Here is a 16,180-nt window from a genome sequence, read left to right as displayed (position 1 = left end):
TAATGTCCCCCTCCTGACAAAGTGAACTTCAATGCAGAAATTGTTCCACAAAGAAACAGTATTTTTCACCTACCTTTAGGAGGAGCTGGCTGAATGTTAACAACCGGCTGATGCTTTGATAGTGGCACGAGCGCTGGAAGAGTCTGAATGATGATGGTTTTAGCTGGGATACCAATGTTAGCCTGACCCTCAGGTACAGCAGGCAACAGGGGTTTGGGTTGTATTGAAGGCCTGAATGCTGTCTGACCACATCTCTTCAGATTCCTCACAGAATTATTTGCTAAGAAAGGAAGAAGATCTGAGTTTCACCAGAAAATATAAAGAATTCAAGCAGTAATAGCATAGCTCCTGACATGTTTCTTTACCCACCTACAGTATTTGTTAAAATAAACATATCCTATCCCAAATCTAAGTCAGAAATTAAAGGACTTACTAGTATCTGTTAAACACCTGTCCATGCAAGAAAACAAGCCCACTAGCTGAGAATTGAAATAATTCGACTGCTTGTACCAGACTGACATTTGACGCTGATGGGCTTCTTCCCTCCATCTCCCTCGGGGGATGAGGGGCTTCCAGAACTCTTGCTGTAAAGGGAGATGGGAGACATCTGGGAGCTACAGTTGAAGTCTACATCATCCTGTGGACAGAAAGCATGAAGTAAATGCTTTAAAAACAGATGAGAACGACTATGAGCGACTTAGAGTGTAATTCCCTTTCATTGCGTCCAGGTTGCTCTTACAGGAAACAGGATAAAGGTTGTATTTTGCTGTTTTATTTTGATCAATGCAAAGTACCACTGAAAAAGCACTTTGGCATATCGTCAGACTGGGTGAGAAGGCAGTAGCTCCTTGACTCAGAAGCCTTTAGAAGGCATGCTGTTTGGTTACCAGACACACACAGTTGAGAAACAGATCCAGAAAACAGTCTTTTCAGAATTGGTCACAGTAGGAGAGGAAGGAAGAACCACTGAGGGGAAGTTTGTTTTGCAGAGGTCAGAAAACGAAGCTGCTGCCTCTTATGCTATGTGGTTGATCAGACAGACAAACCAGTAGGGTATTTTGTTGGTCAGAATGGGTTCTAAAAACTGCTACTATCTTTGTTACATGGAGATTTCTGCATACAGGCACATTCTGCACTGACGAGTCCACAGATGATGGAGAAGGGACTGAACACGTTGAAGCAGCTGGTGATAAAGGCTCTGCCTTCACGCTTGCATCTGCGAGGGATGAACACAGAGAATTTTCACCATACAAATTTCTAACAACGGGAGATGAGCAAAAATTACACAGCCCTACATCAACTATTTCACTCCTAAAACAAGGCACAGCAGAAAACATTGCAAGACTAAAAATATTGAACAATTTGGCTTGCAGAACAACCTTTATCAGTTGTACCCATTCTACAGAAAAATAGCACAACTTGTCACCAGAGAACTAAGCCTTGCAGCCCATCAAATAGTTTCACATAAGTTATCACTGTCCCCAAAGTTACAACAGCTCACTCTTGGGGGCAAGGGGGAGAAGAAAGTCATACCTGCAAAATACGGCAGCTATATTACCTGAATAAGCATGGCTTGTAATATTCCAAAGGTCTGAGTCCCAAGACATCAAATCCAAATCAAAATGAAAGTTATAGAGATCATTCTCCTGAAATGACAGTTCAGCAACAAAGAAACAAGACAAAAAGACAATAAACATTGAAACTGTCAGGCATTAAATTCACATTCTTACAGCTCTAGACAAAAAGAAAAATTGAATTGCCTTACACCACACAGATGAGAAACCTTAAAGTGGACAACGTTCCACTGGAATACATAGGACAGGGTTTCCTTTAAAGCTTAGAGCTCAGTTGTATGAAATGGGTGTTTCAGTTCAAGACATCAGTGATTACTGTACTGTTAGTAGTTATTAGTAATGCAAAAATTCCAAGTCCAGTCACTGATCTACCTCATCCACAATACAGTTTTTGACAATTTGTTGTTGTTCTCCCCATCTTCATGAAAAAAAATAACATCTTTCCATCATGAGATCTCAAGGCACACAAAAATGAAATCAGTATTGGCCTCAGTTTACCAGCACAGAAACAGACACATAGACCTACTTGCTCAAAATCAGCTACCTGATGATAGTATCTATTAGACCTTCCTAACCTTGAGCAAGCAGACATGACTATTTTCTAAAGTTAGGGAGACTGGTTCCCTTTTCCAACTGTGTACCAAACTAAAATCACTTCACATGTACTATTTATTGTATAACCTTCATAACACTAATCAGCTTTTTGTTTGTTTTTCTGCTGATGTATCTATAAGTCTCAATTCTCTAATCAAGTATAACATTTTTATGGACACTAGCACGAAAAAAATAGATCCAGTTTGCTAATATTATATACTTTATACACAAATATATACCAAGGATTTTCTTGCAAAAAACCTATCTGCAAAAATGCTTCACATCTTACCTTATATTTAGAGACAAGGTCTCAGGAATCTCCAGACTGCAGAGAATTTAGAATGCGCAGTCTAGGATAAAGAAAAAGCTCAAGAGAGCATTTTTACAGGAAGAATGACCAGAAATTACATCTTGAGCTGTGCAGTATGAACCTTCACACAGCCAGCTAACGCTGACCTGTTGATTGATGATACCTTGCCCCGGCATGATGTAGTAGTTCCCATATTTGCTCCAGTGCCTGTTCCACAATGCCTAGGAACACTGTCAGTAACTGAGATTTATGCCTGATAACACAGGAGCAGGGCTGTGTTGCAAGCTTAGAACATGGGAAGAAGAAAGAACCCAGGTGGAAGAACAGACTGCAGAGAATCAGTGAGACATGGAAAGACCAGTGTGTGGCTGGGCACTGAAAAATGTGGGGATGAGTGTGTAGGGTTGCAAGAGAAGAGTTTGGCAGAAAACTCTAAAACAGAAAACAGGCAGTCATCCTATACATAAGCTCATAATTGGTGAATGCTGATGCAACACACCGACACTTCTTCACACTCCTCCTCCTCCTCTCATGCAATTCAAAGCGTACTGCCCCATCAGCGCGCCGTTGCAAGGAATTCACGCTTTCACTTGTGCAACGAGAACGTACTTTCTTCCGCTCTGTGCTTGGAGGCAGGTGGTTAAGAGGAACCGACTAGACCGAGCGACCTGCTCTCGCCCGCAGCCCCCCTCCGGCGCCCCGGCGCTAAGGCGAGCGCCTCAGGCGCCGCCCGCCCGCCCCCGCCGCGCGCGCCCCCGGCCGCCCCCGCCGCTCACCTCCGCCTCGTCCCCCGCAGCCCGCCGCGGCTCGCCGGCGCCCAGCAGCTCGCCCAGCTCCTCGCCCAGCACCGCCTCTGCGCGCAGACACGGCGGCCTCAGCGACCGAGCCCGCAGGCCGCGCCGCCGCCGCCCCCCTGCCCTGCCCTCCCCGCCCGTCCGCCCTCGGCCCCGACCCTCTCCCCGCGGCCCCCTCCCAGCCCGCGGCCCCCTCACCCCAGTCGAGGCCGCCGCCCGGGGGCGGCAGCAGCCCCACGGGCTCCCACGCGGCCTCCGCCGCCGCCATCGCTTCCGCCTTCCTGCCGAAACACACGTCTCCCTCCCGGCCACGCCCCGCCCCGGCTACGGCGGCCGCCGGCGGACACGGCGCCGCGGGCGCAGGGCGCAGAGCGCAGGCGCGCGGGGGCGGGGCGGGGCGGGGCGGGCGCCGGGGGCGGGGCCTGGCGGCGGCGGCTGGGCGGCGCCCGCAGTCCCGCGTGGGCCCGCGCCGCCTCGCGTGGGGGCACCGCAGGCTGCGCCGCGCCCCGCCTTCCCCACACGTTGTTCACGAGTGTGTGCGTGGGGGGTGTCCACGGCACGGCTCCTTGAGCCCCCCTGCCCGGGTCAGGGAGGAGCGCCCCGTGGGCTGCCCCACACCCGCGGGAACGCCCACGCGTGCACAAGCGGGTCGAGGCGGCACATGGCAAACAGCGGTCTTTACTCGGTCCGCGGCGCAGGCCCCTCGCCAGAAGCACGAGTGGGCCGGTGCCCCCGAGGGGGTGGGTGGGAACAGCCGCGTTCTGCGTGCGTGGGGTGTCCTTGCGCGCTAAGGGAAGGGCGCAGGGCGGTGCCACCGCCCCACGCCACGCGCCACGCCGCCGCTCCCCGCCAGCCGTGGGTCGCCGAGCACGGGGGGGACGCGCGGCGGCGGCGCAGCCGCGACCACGGGCCGAGTCCGGGTGGCGGCTGCTCTGCCCGGTGGGAGCGAGCTTCTGCTGAGGTGGAGGCGTGAAGTACCGTCAGGTCCTTTCTCCTCGAGGGGACGTCCCAGCCCCGGGCATGTCCCAGGTGCTCTGCAAGAAACAGGCGCGATGAACCGAAGGAGAGGGCTGGGTTTTAAGAGTAACTTTTGTTTTGGCCACTCCTGAGCTGGCTAAGGGCAGGAGAGCAGAAGCCCATGTTGCCCCGTTTCACGTGGCACAGAAACAACATGGTGCCCTCCCTTCCCAGCCTACAGGGCAGCCTCTGCAGCTGGGACTGCTCGTGGATGTCCCTGCAGCCATGCCAGGTGGCTGAGGGCCCCCCATGCTGCCAACAAGCAGGTGAATTTTCCACAAGTGACCTCAAGGAGAAGCACCAGGGAGTGTTCCCAGCCAGCTGCCCAAGCACACAGCGCTGCTGGCAGTCTTGCGCTTACCTTACAAGTTTGGGTCATATGCTGCATTGGTGAAGATGCCTGGTGATCCCAAGTCACTAGATAACAAACACAAGAGTATAAAGTTGGGATAAAAAGAAATGGGAAAGCTCATGCTCAGGTGAGGAAAGCACTCGTGTCTCTTAGGGAGATTCTCCCAAGGGGCTACACAATTGCAGGGTTTCATACTGCAGGATTTTGGAGAACATCAGTTAGGAGAACCTCATTAGCCTGTGAATATGCTCCCAATGCATGTAAAAGCAGCTCCACGCTGGCAGATCTGGGCAATGGAGATAGCAGGGTGTCCCACAGGGACAAGATCTGCCATATCTGTGGGGCAAAGTGACCCTTCTGCATAGCACCACTCTCACCTGGTGGGATTCAGGAGCTTCTTCTTCTCTTCTAGTAATGGTGGTAAAATGTCCACAGGATGGTGCAGATACAAAAGAAAGAACCAGATCTTGTTAGTGAAGCACATGAAAAGCAGACAGTATCTGACAGATTGAACCAAGTTGGACAAGCATGGGACTTGAGGGGAAGCCTGTGGCCAATGCCTGCTTAGATAACTCGTTTTTCTGGCTTTAGCTTTCAAATCTGGCTGCTAACACTTTCAGCCACGTAAACTGTCAGTGAGGTACTTCTGGACCAACAGTGAGCCACAGCAATATGATATATGGAATGAGAGAGCTGCATTTTTTAAGCTCCTCTGACCAATCTGCCCTCCCCTGGGACTCCATAACCACTTTGTGTAAAAGTCCCCAGCCAAAGCTGCTGCTAGCTGTAGCAGTCACTTCTTCACCTCTGTCACTGAGCCGCTTGACTAGAAGGGCGATGAGCGTCCCAGAGAGCACCACGCTTGCTGCCACCAGAGCAGTGCTGCCGCTGTAAACCAGCACTTGCTTCAAGAAGGAGGCGGCATCCTCTGAAACAGATGGACAAACCCACACATTAGAAAAAGTTATCGAATAGCCTTTGTGGAGCCAAAGCTGCTGAGGTGCCCGCTACCGCACACGTGTGCTCTCAGCGCCTTTCCCAGGGAGGGGGGAGAGAGCCCCGCGGAGAGGAGAGGGCTGCAGCCAGCACAGAAGCAGTGGTGGAGCGCAGGCCCCACAGTACCTGCACAGACAGGGGGGCGTCGGGTCCAGTTCCCTGTGGCCACACACCGGAGCACCTCTGCTCCCATCCGAACAAATCCCGCCTCACAGGAGAAGGCACATGTGGAGTTGTACGTGAAGTTGCCGTGAAAATGAGAGCAGTTTATTCTGCCTCTGCTGGGAGTGTCTAGCACCGGGCAGGTGATGGCTGGTGGGCAAAGCACAAGAAAGAGGGGGCCATTGGCAGCGGGAGAAAGGGATGAGGATGTGTGGGTTGGAGAGCCAGGGGATGGGCAGCCACAGGTTGGCAATGCTAAGGGGAAGAGGATCGTGGAGAAAGTTAAAAGAGAGTGGAGGGCACCATGTTGGCTATGGCATGGCAGGGCAGAGCACTGGAAACACGAGTTTCCAGGAGACTTGGAAGAGAGAGGGAGATTTCAGAGGGCTAGCACCCCAGAGCGTGGTGCATCCACTGAACATCTGTGTCGGGAGCATCACAGAAGCAATCAGGATGAGAGTAAAGGAGGAGGGGGCACATCACTGCCTAGTTACATAGCTCCCTTCCACTATCACTATCTCCTGCCTGAGCATTCATGCGGCCTCCTTTCCAAAAGAAATACTCGTCCAGGACAACGGAGGGAGCTCGAGGCCTGCAGAAGAGACATATATTCACAACATGCACAAACATGTATGAGATGAGCCTCTACCTTCACATTGCGGGGGTTGCCCAGTCCAGTCCCCGGTGGCTGTGCACTCGCGGCTCTGTGGTCCCATCAGTACAAAGCCCGTCTGGCAGGAGAAGGTGCACGTGGAGCCAAAGCTGAAGTTTCCATGGAGGTGGGAGCAGGCTGCATGTCCCATGGTGGGGACGGCCAGTGTGGGGCATTTGATGGCTGCAAGTCAATGGGACACATGTGAAGGAGGAGCATGGGGACTGCGAGACTGAACTGTGGGATCTGCAGGAGTTAGGGGTCCAGGAACATCGCAGAGTCACTGCAGGCCAGTGACTCCCTGACCTCCAGGATCAACCTCTACCTTCACATTGTGGGGGTTGCCCAGTCCAGTCCCCAGTGGCTGTGCACTCGCGGCTCTGTGGTCCCATCAGTACAAAGCCCGTCTGGCAGGAGAAGGTGCACGTGGAGCCAAAGCTGAAGTTTCCATGGAGGTGGGAGCAGGCTGCATGTCCCATGGTGGGGACGGCCAGTGCAGGGCATTTGATGGCTGCAAGTCAAGAAGACACACGTGAAGGAGGAGCATGGGGACTGCGAGACTGAACTGTGGGATCTGCAGGAGTTAGGGGTCCAGGAACATCGCAGAGTCACTGCAGGCCAGTGACCCCCTGACCTCCAGGATCAACCTCTACCTTCACATTGCGGGGGTTGCCCAGTCCAGTCCCCGGTGGCTGTGCACTCGCGGCTCTGTGGTCCCATCAGTGTAAAGCCCGTCTGGCAGGAGAAGGTGCACGTGGAGCCAAAGCTGAAGTTTCCATGGAGGTGGGAGCAGGCTATGTGTCCCATGGTGGGGACGGCCAGTGTGGGGCATTTGATGGCTGCAAGTCAAAGAGGCACACATGAAGGAGGAGTACGGGGACTGCGAGACTGAACTGTGGGATCTGCAGGAGTTAGGGGTCCAGGAGCATCGCAGAGTCACTGCAGGCCAGTGACCCCCTGACCTCCAGGATCAACCTCTACCTTCACATTGTGGGGGTTGTCCAGTCCAGTCCCCAGTGGCTGTGCACTCGCGGCTCTGTGGTCCCATCAGTACAAAGCCCGTCTGGCAGGAGAAGGTGCACGTGGAGCCAAAGCTGAAGTTTCCATGGAGGTGGGAGCAGGCTGCGTGTCCCATAGTGGGGACGGCCAGTGCGGGGCATTTGATGGCTGCAAGTCAAAGAGGCACACGTGAAGGAGGAGCATGGGGACTGCAAGATTGAACTGTGGGATGTGAAGAAATTAGGGGTCCAGGAGCACCCCAATTCACTACAGGCTGATGATGCCCTGACCTCCAGGATCAGCCTCTACCTTCACATTGCGGGGGTTGTCCAGTCCAGTCCCCGGTGGCTGTGCACTCGCGGCTCTGTTGTCCCATCAGTACAAAGCCCGTCTGGCAGGAGTAGGTGCACGTGGAGCCAAAGCTGAAGTTTCCATGGAGGTGGGAGCAGGCTGCGTGTCCCATAGTGGGGACGGCCAGTGCGGGGCATTTGATGGCTGCAAGTCAAAGAGGAACACATGAAGGAGGAGTACAGGGACTGCAAGATTGAACTGTGGGATGTGAAGAAATTAGGGGTCCAGGAGCACCCCAATTCACTACAGGCTGATGATGCCCTGACCTCCAGGATCAGCCTCTACCTTCACATTGCGGGGGTTGTCCAGTCCAGTCCCCGGTGGCTGTGCACTCGCGGCTCTGTTGTCCCATCAGTACAAAGCCCGTCTGGCAGGAGTAGGTGCACGTGGAGCCAAAGCTGAAGTTTCCATGGAGGTGGGAGCAGGCTATGTGTCCCATGGTGGGGACGGCCAGTGCGGGGCATTTGATGGCTGCAAGTCAAAGAGGAACACATGAAGGAGGAGTACAGGGACTGCAAGATTGAACTGTGGGATCTGCAGGAGTTAGGGGTCCAAGAGCATCCCAATTCACCGCAGGCCAGTGACCCCCTGACCTCCAGGATCAACCTCTACCTTCACATTGTGGGGGTTGCCCAGTCCAGTCCCCAGTGGCTGTGCACTCGCGGCTCTGTGGTCCCATCAGTACAAAGCCCGTCTGGCAGGAGAAGGTGCACGTGGAGCCAAAGCTAAAGTTTCCATGGAGGTGGGAGCAGGTTGCATGTCCCATGGCGGGGATGGCCAGTGCGGGGCATTTGATGGCTGCAAGTCAAGAAGACACACATGAAGAGGAGCATGGGGACTGCGAGACTGAACTGTGGGATCTGCAGGAGTTAGGGGTCCAGGAGCATCGCAGAGTCACTGCAGGCCAGTGACCCCCTGACCTCCAGGATCAACCTCTACCTTCACATTGCGGGGGTTGTCCAGTCCAGTCCCCGGTGGTTGTGCACTCGCGGCTCTGTGATCCCATCAGTGTAAAGCCCGTCTGGCAGGAGAAGGTGCACGTGGAGCCAAAGCTGAAGTTGCCGTGGAGGTGGGAGCAGCTGAGCTCTCCCTGATCTGGAGCGCTGAGCACTGGGCATGTGACGACTGCAATGGGAAACCAGATCTCAAGGGCAGGACCGTGGCAATGCTGGCAGCAGCAGGTCCTTGTCACTACCTGTGCCTGCTGGGTTGGGGTGATGGGCACAGTGCCTGTCCATCCTCTGTGGGGGCAGCTGTACTGAGGGCTGGTGAGCTGGGCAGGCAGGTGTAGGCAGACCCAATCCCCTCTGCTCATGGTTGCAGGGCTGTTGGTGGGGGACATGCAGCGTGTGCCAGGCCGACTATGGGCTGTGAGGCGGGGACAGTACCAGGGGAGCCGCAACCACTGCAGGCATTGCTGGGGCTGAGGGGTGCAACAGAAAGGCAGAGCAGTTGGGAGGCCAGACTTGAGGCACTGGGCAGAGATGTGCCGTGAACTTTGACTGCAAGGGTTGCATGCAAGCACAGAAAGACAGCAGGAGACCTGGAGGCACTGGTGTGGGCGCTAACAGGGGAAGGGATTTTGGAGTTGTGAGCCACCCACAAGATTCAACAGAGGGGTCTGCCAGCGAAGGAGTTCTGGACAAGAGCTGCTATTTGGTGCTGGTGGCTGAGTGTGGATCCTTGGCTGGACCTCAGGAAAGGGCAGGAGGGTTGATTTCCCCAAGAAGAAAGGAGTATCAGCAGGCAGACCTGGATGCAAGCAGTGCCAGAAGGCCGAGTTTTGGGGCAGAGGCCGGTGACCCCGTGGGCTCCAGCATCAACCTCTACCTTTGCACTGGGTGAGTTGCCCAGTCCAGTCCCCAGTGGCTGTGCACTCGCGGCTCTGTGGTCCCGTCAGTACAAAGCCCGTCTGGCAGGAGAAGGTGCACGTGGAGCCAAAGCTAAAGTTTCCATGGAGGTGGGAGCAGGTTGCGTGTCCGATGGCGGGGACGGCCAGTGCAGGGCATTTGATGGCTGCAAGTCAAGGAGGCACATGTGAAGCAGGAGCATGGGGACCACAGGGTCAGATTGCTGGGACCAGAGGACTTAGGGGTCCAGGAGCATCCCAGAGTCACCGCAGGCCAGTGACCCCCTGACCTCCAGGATCAACCTCTACCTTCACATTGCGGGGGTTGCCCAGTCCAGTCCCCGGTGGCTGTGCACTCGCGGCTCTGTGGTCCCATCAGCACAAACCCTGTCTGGCAGGAGTAGGTGCACGTGGAGCCAAAGCTGAAGTTTCCATGGAGGTGGGAGCAGCTGAGCTCTCCCCAGTCTGGAGCGCTGAGCACTGGGCATGTGACGACTGTAATGGGAGAGCAGGTCTCAGGGGCAGGATATAAATGAGATTAAATCCAGGGATAGGGCTTAGAATTACTCTTGATTCTTTCCTAATTAAATAAAACCACATCTACAGCAACACATCCTTGATGTACCTTCCTCCCCCAGATGCTAAAAGGGACATCTCACTCAACTAGATTAACGCTCCCTTTGCTCCAGCAATTTCTTCCACCAGACCAATGGTGCCACTAGGGACAGCTGCTGCTCTGCCAGAGCCTCGTTTATCTCCTGCACCCTGCAGATCACAGCTACCGCAGGCCTGTTCACCTCCCTCCCCAGCCCCACAGGCATCAGCGTCCTCCCAGACCTGCCTCCGTCCCCATCACGGTGGCAGGAGGAAGGACGTCCCGTGGCTTTGGGGCCACACTGGACTATGGCAGGATCTCTCTGCCTGATGGTGATAACTGCTACAGGGTGGCCAGCTCAGGGCATGAAATGGCTGCAACTAGACCCAATCCAACGCGCACGAGGACAGTGCAAAAAGGGCAGCCTCCGTCCTGGCAGAACGCTCGGTATACGCAGCACATTCAGCCCCTCCACAGCAGGATGCTTTTCTTATTCTTGGACTAAAACCAACTAGAAGTGTTAGAGCAACTTTATTATCAGCAGGGGCAGTTTGACTGACTCATTTTATTCTTTGGAAAAAAAACAAAAAGAAAGAAATTCTACTTAAGCCTAACAGGAAAAAAACAGGCTAACTCTGCTTAAAAAAACCAAAACTTTGGCAAATTGAAAAGCCTTCAGTGGGGAGGCTCAGAGTGGCATTTAAGATAGTGCACACGGGGACTTCCACATTGGCTGGAGGCTGCTCCTGATCCTGCTGCTGCTGGGACACTGAACACAGGGCTGTCGTATCACTGCTCAGTGCCTCAACTTCCCTTAACGGCAGGAAGCTTTGCTGGTCTCAGCCTTAGAAAGGCCACCCCTGGGGTGGACCACTGTGTCCCATGTCTGCTCCCAGCCTTGATTCATCCTGTCCTGGTGCAAGGCCCGGGACCTGCGTGGCAAGGAAGATGGAGCAGGGCTTCCATGGCCACCTAGCACCACATAGCTCAGCACAACCGCAGCACCAGCACGCTGCCACAGCCCCGCGGGGTGCCAATGGGAAGGCTCTTTCTACTCCTGCTGCACAACATGTCTCTACTTACTTTCTTTTGTGGCTTTCTCCTGAGTGCTGCCAGTTCCTGCCTCACTTGTCCCCCTCCCAGCTTATCTAACCTCATCTGACCACAACTTCTCCCATGCCATCTGCTGCCCAGTGCTGCCAGGATACTCCCTTCCTCCAGCAGCCTGACAATATCTTCCTCTTGCTTTTTTCTCAAGGCCCCCAAGATGCCAAACACCTTCTCAAGGCTGACCAGGACAGACTGGGGGTGCAAGGCATAGAAGCAGGCAGCCAGGTAGTGGAGGGGCGAAGGCAGCAACTCTGGTCCCATGATCTCAGCAGGGCAGGTGCCACCACCAAGGCTGGACTCAGGACAGAGCAAGCAGAGAGAAGGGGAGACCCAGGGAGGGCAGTTTGCTTACCCCCAGGAAAGTGAAGAGAACACAAAGTGTGTGGGGACAGCAAACTTGGATCACCTGGACTGAAATCCCACTAAGAGACTCCCTATTCCCACGAGCCGCAGGAAGCCTCTCTTCATGGTGAGGGGGCTCATTTGCGGCCAGCAGGCAGCACGAGCTGCTGCAGGGTTTGCACAGTGGGAGCAGCAGTGTCCCAGCAGCACTGGACCCGGTCCAGGCAACCATTACTGCTTGAGCTCCAAGATTGCTCCAGCCAGGGTGGCACAAATTCTGGTTCACATCAAGGCTGATTCTTTCCCTGCTTCCCAAGACTGGTATTGGAGGATAGTCCCATCCCTGGGAGGAGACACGCTTCATGCCCAAGGGACATACTTCGAAGTGGCCGACAGCAACCCACACCATGGAGGAGTAGGAGCCAGAAACAGTTATTGCATGACCAATCCCCAAATCAGCAATCAGAACATTGCGTTGACTAGCAAAAAGTTAAATTAAGTAGAAATTCCCTGAGTTAAGACTGTTTTGTCTATGACATGGGGCTGGCAGGTGACAAATGGGCTTTGACGACACTCAGCTCAGAGGATGAGAATGCAAAGATGAAGTGCTGCATGGGAGACCAGGGAGTTGGCTGCACGTGCTGGCTGCGCCAGAACAAGCACTGCAAGGGGCAGCTGTTTGGGCAGCACAGTGGCAACCCAGATGGAGAGGTTGTGTGTCTTGCTTTGCAGGTGCAAGGGGTTAACGCAGGCTACAACATCCCGACAGCACCTGGGCTGCGATACCCAGCCGCCTGCAGCGTGCCCTCACCGTTCTCGCAGTCGCGGCCGTGGAAGCCAGGCCAGCACTCGCAGCTGTAGTTCCCGATGGTCTCCACGCACTCGCCACGCTGGCTGCAGGGGAAGGGCTGGCAGGAGGCTGTGGGCACACACTGCCATGAGGAGCCATCCAGGCCCTGCCTGGCAGCACCCCGATGTCCCCACAGAGATCCCCAGCGTGGCACACCCAGGTGGCTGTGCTCACATCACTGTGCTCCAAAACGGGGACAGAGGTGGCAGCATGAGGTGGCCACTGCGCCACCCCAGATGCCAGCAAGTCCCACAGCACCCTCCCCGACACCATCCCCGGTGCCCCCTGCCCAGGCCACCCACCCCACTACAGCCCCTGGACATCACCCTGGTAGCACAGCGCCCGTTTCCTCTTGTTGCAGGGCTCATCGTTCCACTTCCCCGACTCCCGCTGCCTCTTGATGTAGATCTCCACGCAGTCCTGGTTGGAGCGCTTGTTGTTGGGCTCTTTCTCAGCCCAGTTCTCAGCCTCCTTCGTCAGTGCCTTCCCGGTGCCCACCCAGGTCCAGATGCCGTTCAGCTTGCGAATGCCGATCCAGTAGTACGGCTGGTGGAAGGGCAGCCATTTGTTGAGGTACTCGACTTCCTTCTTGTTCTGGATGGCCACGAGGTCCGTGAAATAGGTCTGGCAGTAGTTCCTTGACTGCTCCCATGTGTAGTCCTTCTGATCATTGTAATGGTACGTCCAGGCTCCCACCTCTAGCTTCACGACGAGGCCTGCAGGAGAGGACAGCAGTGCCACCACCTCACTCATGCAGCCAAACAGCTGGCAGAGTGGGGCTGGCGAACACACAGAGCCAGCACAGAGGATGAAGTCCCAGACCTTGAAGCTCCGTTCCCCCACTAAAACCCGCCTGATGTTCATCAACTCCATAAGCATCTCACACCGCCCCTGCAAAGCATAGTGAGGCTGTCACTGGGGAAGACCACAAAGGTTTCCCTAAGAGGAAAAATAGTATCAAGATGTTTCCTTAAAAAAAACCATTTCCTTCCACAGGTACAGAAACATACTACTTCAGTTTTTTGCTTCACACTTTTACATGAGTCATCCTGGAGCAAGAAAGAGCAATAAGCACCTCTCCCCAGCAAAAGCCTTTGGTTCCTAAGTAGCTTTTGATTTCAAGTAGCTTTTGAAATCAAAAGCTACTACAGGCTTTGTTTTCAAGTAGCTGTAACCTAAGCTAGAAGTCTGAAGAGTCTTGTAGAATGCAACATTGCAAAACAAAGTCTTGCAAAAGTGAAGTTCACATGCTGGTTATGCCCATCAGGCAGGGCAAAACCAAAGATTAACTGCAACTCATACCCAGAAATGGAAGGGATTTAGCTGAAATGCTGCTTCTATTTACAAGATTTCTCACCACAGCTTGATGCAATCAAAAGATTTTAGCCACAAAAAAAAAAGCTTCCTCCCTCCTCCTTGTAATCAGGCATCTCCACAACTGCAGAAAACTATCTGAAATAAAGATGGATATCACAGTTCATTCCAAACAATCAGCTTGAGGTACACCTTTTTCTCAAGAAAGCATATCACATCATTTCATTATGGAGGCAAAGGTCTGGGCATCAAAGATCAAATGCAAATTCAGGGCTTCCCAGTTCCAACTGGGCTCATAAGGAAACAGTAATGCAAAAGAAATTTCCATAATTTGACTATTTTTCATCATCAAAGATCAAACTAGCCATTTTGTTAAACAATATTGAAGCTGAAGAAAGTCTGGTCTTCAACAATAGCCCTTCTCTTCACTCCTTGTGAGTTCGGGGGCCTCCTAGGAACCTGACTGGCCCTCAGCTCCCACCACACAGCACCTGAACCATCACCACCTCTGCAGCACAGCTCAGAGCAGCAGCTCCTGATGCCCTCACACTTCCCATCCCCAAACCAAAAAGGACCAGGAAATTCATCCACTGCTTGCCAGCCTTCCATGCTCCCTCCTGCTCCTTTCTGCTAGCTCATGTACTAATAACACCCTCTCCTTTCCAGGAGCACTGCTCATCCACACACCTTCTACTCCTCTCTGCTGCTCATCCTCAGCCTTATATTAATTCTCCCTGCCCCACCTGGAAATGAAAACCTCACATTTGGGTGCTGTTTGCCCAGATTTTGACTCCTTTGCTCTCCCAGGCAGCTTCCTGCCCACGTAGCACTTGAGAGCATCTGCAGTGCTGGAGGACGGTTTTGCATGCTTGTTTTTCCCTCAGACCTAAATCTCAGTCTCCTCATGATATTTCTGCATTTACCTCTGTTCCTTAGATATATCACAGAAGGTCACTTGAAAAATAACCCACATTGCTCAGGATCTAAGCCTAGTATCTCTGGGGACGGAGCAGGTAGCAGCAGCTCTTGCTCTGTACAGTGCCGATGTGCGAGAGAAAGCCGGTCCTACAGGCAGCCAACCCAGCTTTCTCCAAAATAACATTAATTTCCTCTTCTAATTTCTCTGGCTGTCCCTGAGACCCACTGCTTCTCCTGGTGTGAATCAGCAGCTTTAATTCAATCCAGCACGTATGCCCGTGGGTCGTGTTGGCTATGTTCGTGCTTGGCTCTTGGGCACAGCGCAGGCAGGAGAGCTGCTGTTGCCTTTCTCCAGTTCAACAAAACTAGTGACTAAGAGGAAATGTGGGGACGGGGAAGGAGAGATGGCGTGGGCTCCCCTCGCTGCCCAGACAAGGCACGAAACGACGTGTCGGCCACCGCGCTGCTGGCCGAGCAGGCGCTGGTGTGCTCGGGGACCTGGCCGCGCAGCTGGGAGCCGCCGCGCAGCCGTGCCGCGGCGGCAGAGCGCTCCCGCAGCCAGCGCAGCCCGGCAGAGGCAGCCCCCTCCGGGCCCTGGAGGGTCTGCGCTGGGGGCTGGCGGCCCGAGGAGGCTGGTGGCACCCCAGAATAAACCTCCCCAGACCCACAGGCAGCCAGGTCGTGCTCCGCCGGCCGAGCCCGCGGCAGGCGCCTTACCCCACGTAGCGGCAGCGATGCCCAGGTAGCAGATGCCACGGGAGGCAGGACGCCAGGTCCGTCCAGCGGAGCGCAGTCCCATGGCCGTGCCCTGCGTGTCGGGGAAACAGGCGTGAGGGTGGCGTGCCCGGCCGCGGCTCTGCCCGGCGCGCAGCTGGGCAGCGGCCAGGGCTTTGCCGGGGGCACAGTGGGGGCTCAGTCGCCCCCAGTGCCCTGCGCCCCCGACGCCCCCCAGCCCGTCCAGGAGCCTCGGCCGCCCGCGCTGGCAGCGCCTGGGGACCCCCGCCGCCCCGCGCCGGGGTTGCTGTCCGGGGGTGGGGGGGAGCCCAGCGCCTGCAGGCTCCCGGCAGCGCCTGCCCACCGCCCTGCCGTGCCCCAGCCCCGTCCGCGGGCAGAGGAGCGGGACCTACCACGCCGGCGCCGCGCGCGCACCCCGCGAGCCGCCGCGCCTGGCCCCTGCGCTCGGCGCAGCTCCGGGCGCTTCCTCCGAGCGTGCAGCGCAGCGCAGCGCAGCGCAGCGCATCGCCTCCCCCCCCGCCCCGGCACCGCTTCCCCCGCCGGGCCCTGCCCTGGCCGGGCCCTGGCACCCGTCCCGCGGGCGGAGGGGACGCACCAGCCGCCGGCTCACGAGCGAGCGCGGCCGGGTCTCCCCGTGCTGCAGGAGCGCGGTGCTTCTGGCGCGCA

The 16,180-nt window shown here is 55.3% G+C and overlaps 2 protein-coding genes across 9 annotated transcripts in view; both read right to left on the bottom strand.

The window, feature by feature from the left end:
- Nucleotides 1–3,582, bottom strand: part of ATF6 (activating transcription factor 6) — an 86,878-nt gene extending 83,296 nt beyond the window's left edge. For 2 of the 6 annotated variants that reach the window (XM_062581402.1, XM_062581403.1), the window contains exons 1-6: nucleotides 3,471–3,582; nucleotides 3,255–3,331; nucleotides 1,559–1,646; nucleotides 1,122–1,216; nucleotides 511–637; nucleotides 74–280 (exon numbers count right to left, since the gene is read on the bottom strand). In XM_062581402.1, coding sequence (XP_062437386.1) covers nucleotides 74–280; nucleotides 511–637; nucleotides 1,122–1,216; nucleotides 1,559–1,646; nucleotides 3,255–3,331; nucleotides 3,471–3,540 — 664 coding nt within the window. In that variant the 5' untranslated portion in view covers nucleotides 3,541–3,582. Of the gene's footprint in view, nucleotides 1–73; nucleotides 281–510; nucleotides 638–1,121; nucleotides 1,217–1,558; nucleotides 1,647–2,457; nucleotides 2,492–3,254; nucleotides 3,332–3,470 lie in introns of those variants that run through there. The other 4 variants (XM_062581404.1, XM_062581407.1, XM_062581406.1 and 1 more) reach the window with 3 other exon arrangements.
- Nucleotides 3,583–3,940: 358 nt separating this feature from the next.
- On the bottom strand, nucleotides 3,941–15,960 carry LOC134143377 (P-selectin-like). 3 transcript variants are annotated; one of them, XM_062581399.1, is made up of 19 exons: nucleotides 15,907–15,960; nucleotides 15,497–15,587; nucleotides 12,874–13,263; nucleotides 12,509–12,616; nucleotides 9,960–10,145; nucleotides 9,632–9,817; nucleotides 8,741–8,926; nucleotides 8,414–8,599; nucleotides 8,087–8,272; nucleotides 7,760–7,945; nucleotides 7,433–7,618; nucleotides 7,105–7,290; nucleotides 6,777–6,962; nucleotides 6,449–6,634; nucleotides 5,764–5,949; nucleotides 5,447–5,569; nucleotides 5,019–5,046; nucleotides 4,651–4,706; nucleotides 3,941–4,306 (listed from the first exon to the last, which is right to left on the bottom strand). In XM_062581399.1, exons 2-18 carry the CDS (start codon nucleotides 15,576–15,578, stop codon nucleotides 4,652–4,654), a joined length of 2,832 nt encoding a protein of 943 aa, XP_062437383.1. In that variant the 5' UTR covers nucleotides 15,579–15,587; nucleotides 15,907–15,960; the 3' UTR covers nucleotides 3,941–4,306; nucleotide 4,651. The 3 variants fall into 3 exon arrangements, with proteins under 3 accessions (XP_062437383.1, XP_062437385.1, XP_062437384.1); XM_062581401.1 differs by lacking the exon at nucleotides 5,764–5,949 and having other exon boundaries at nucleotides 5,019–5,049; XM_062581400.1 differs by lacking the exon at nucleotides 8,414–8,599 and having other exon boundaries at nucleotides 5,019–5,049.
- Nucleotides 15,961–16,180: the final 220 nt, after the last annotated feature.

Source organism: Rhea pennata, chromosome 8 (genome assembly GCF_028389875.1).
Source record: "Rhea pennata isolate bPtePen1 chromosome 8, bPtePen1.pri, whole genome shotgun sequence".
Taxonomy (NCBI): Eukaryota; Metazoa; Chordata; class Aves; order Rheiformes; family Rheidae; genus Rhea; species Rhea pennata.
This window is presented reverse-complemented; position numbering and strand designations above follow the sequence as displayed.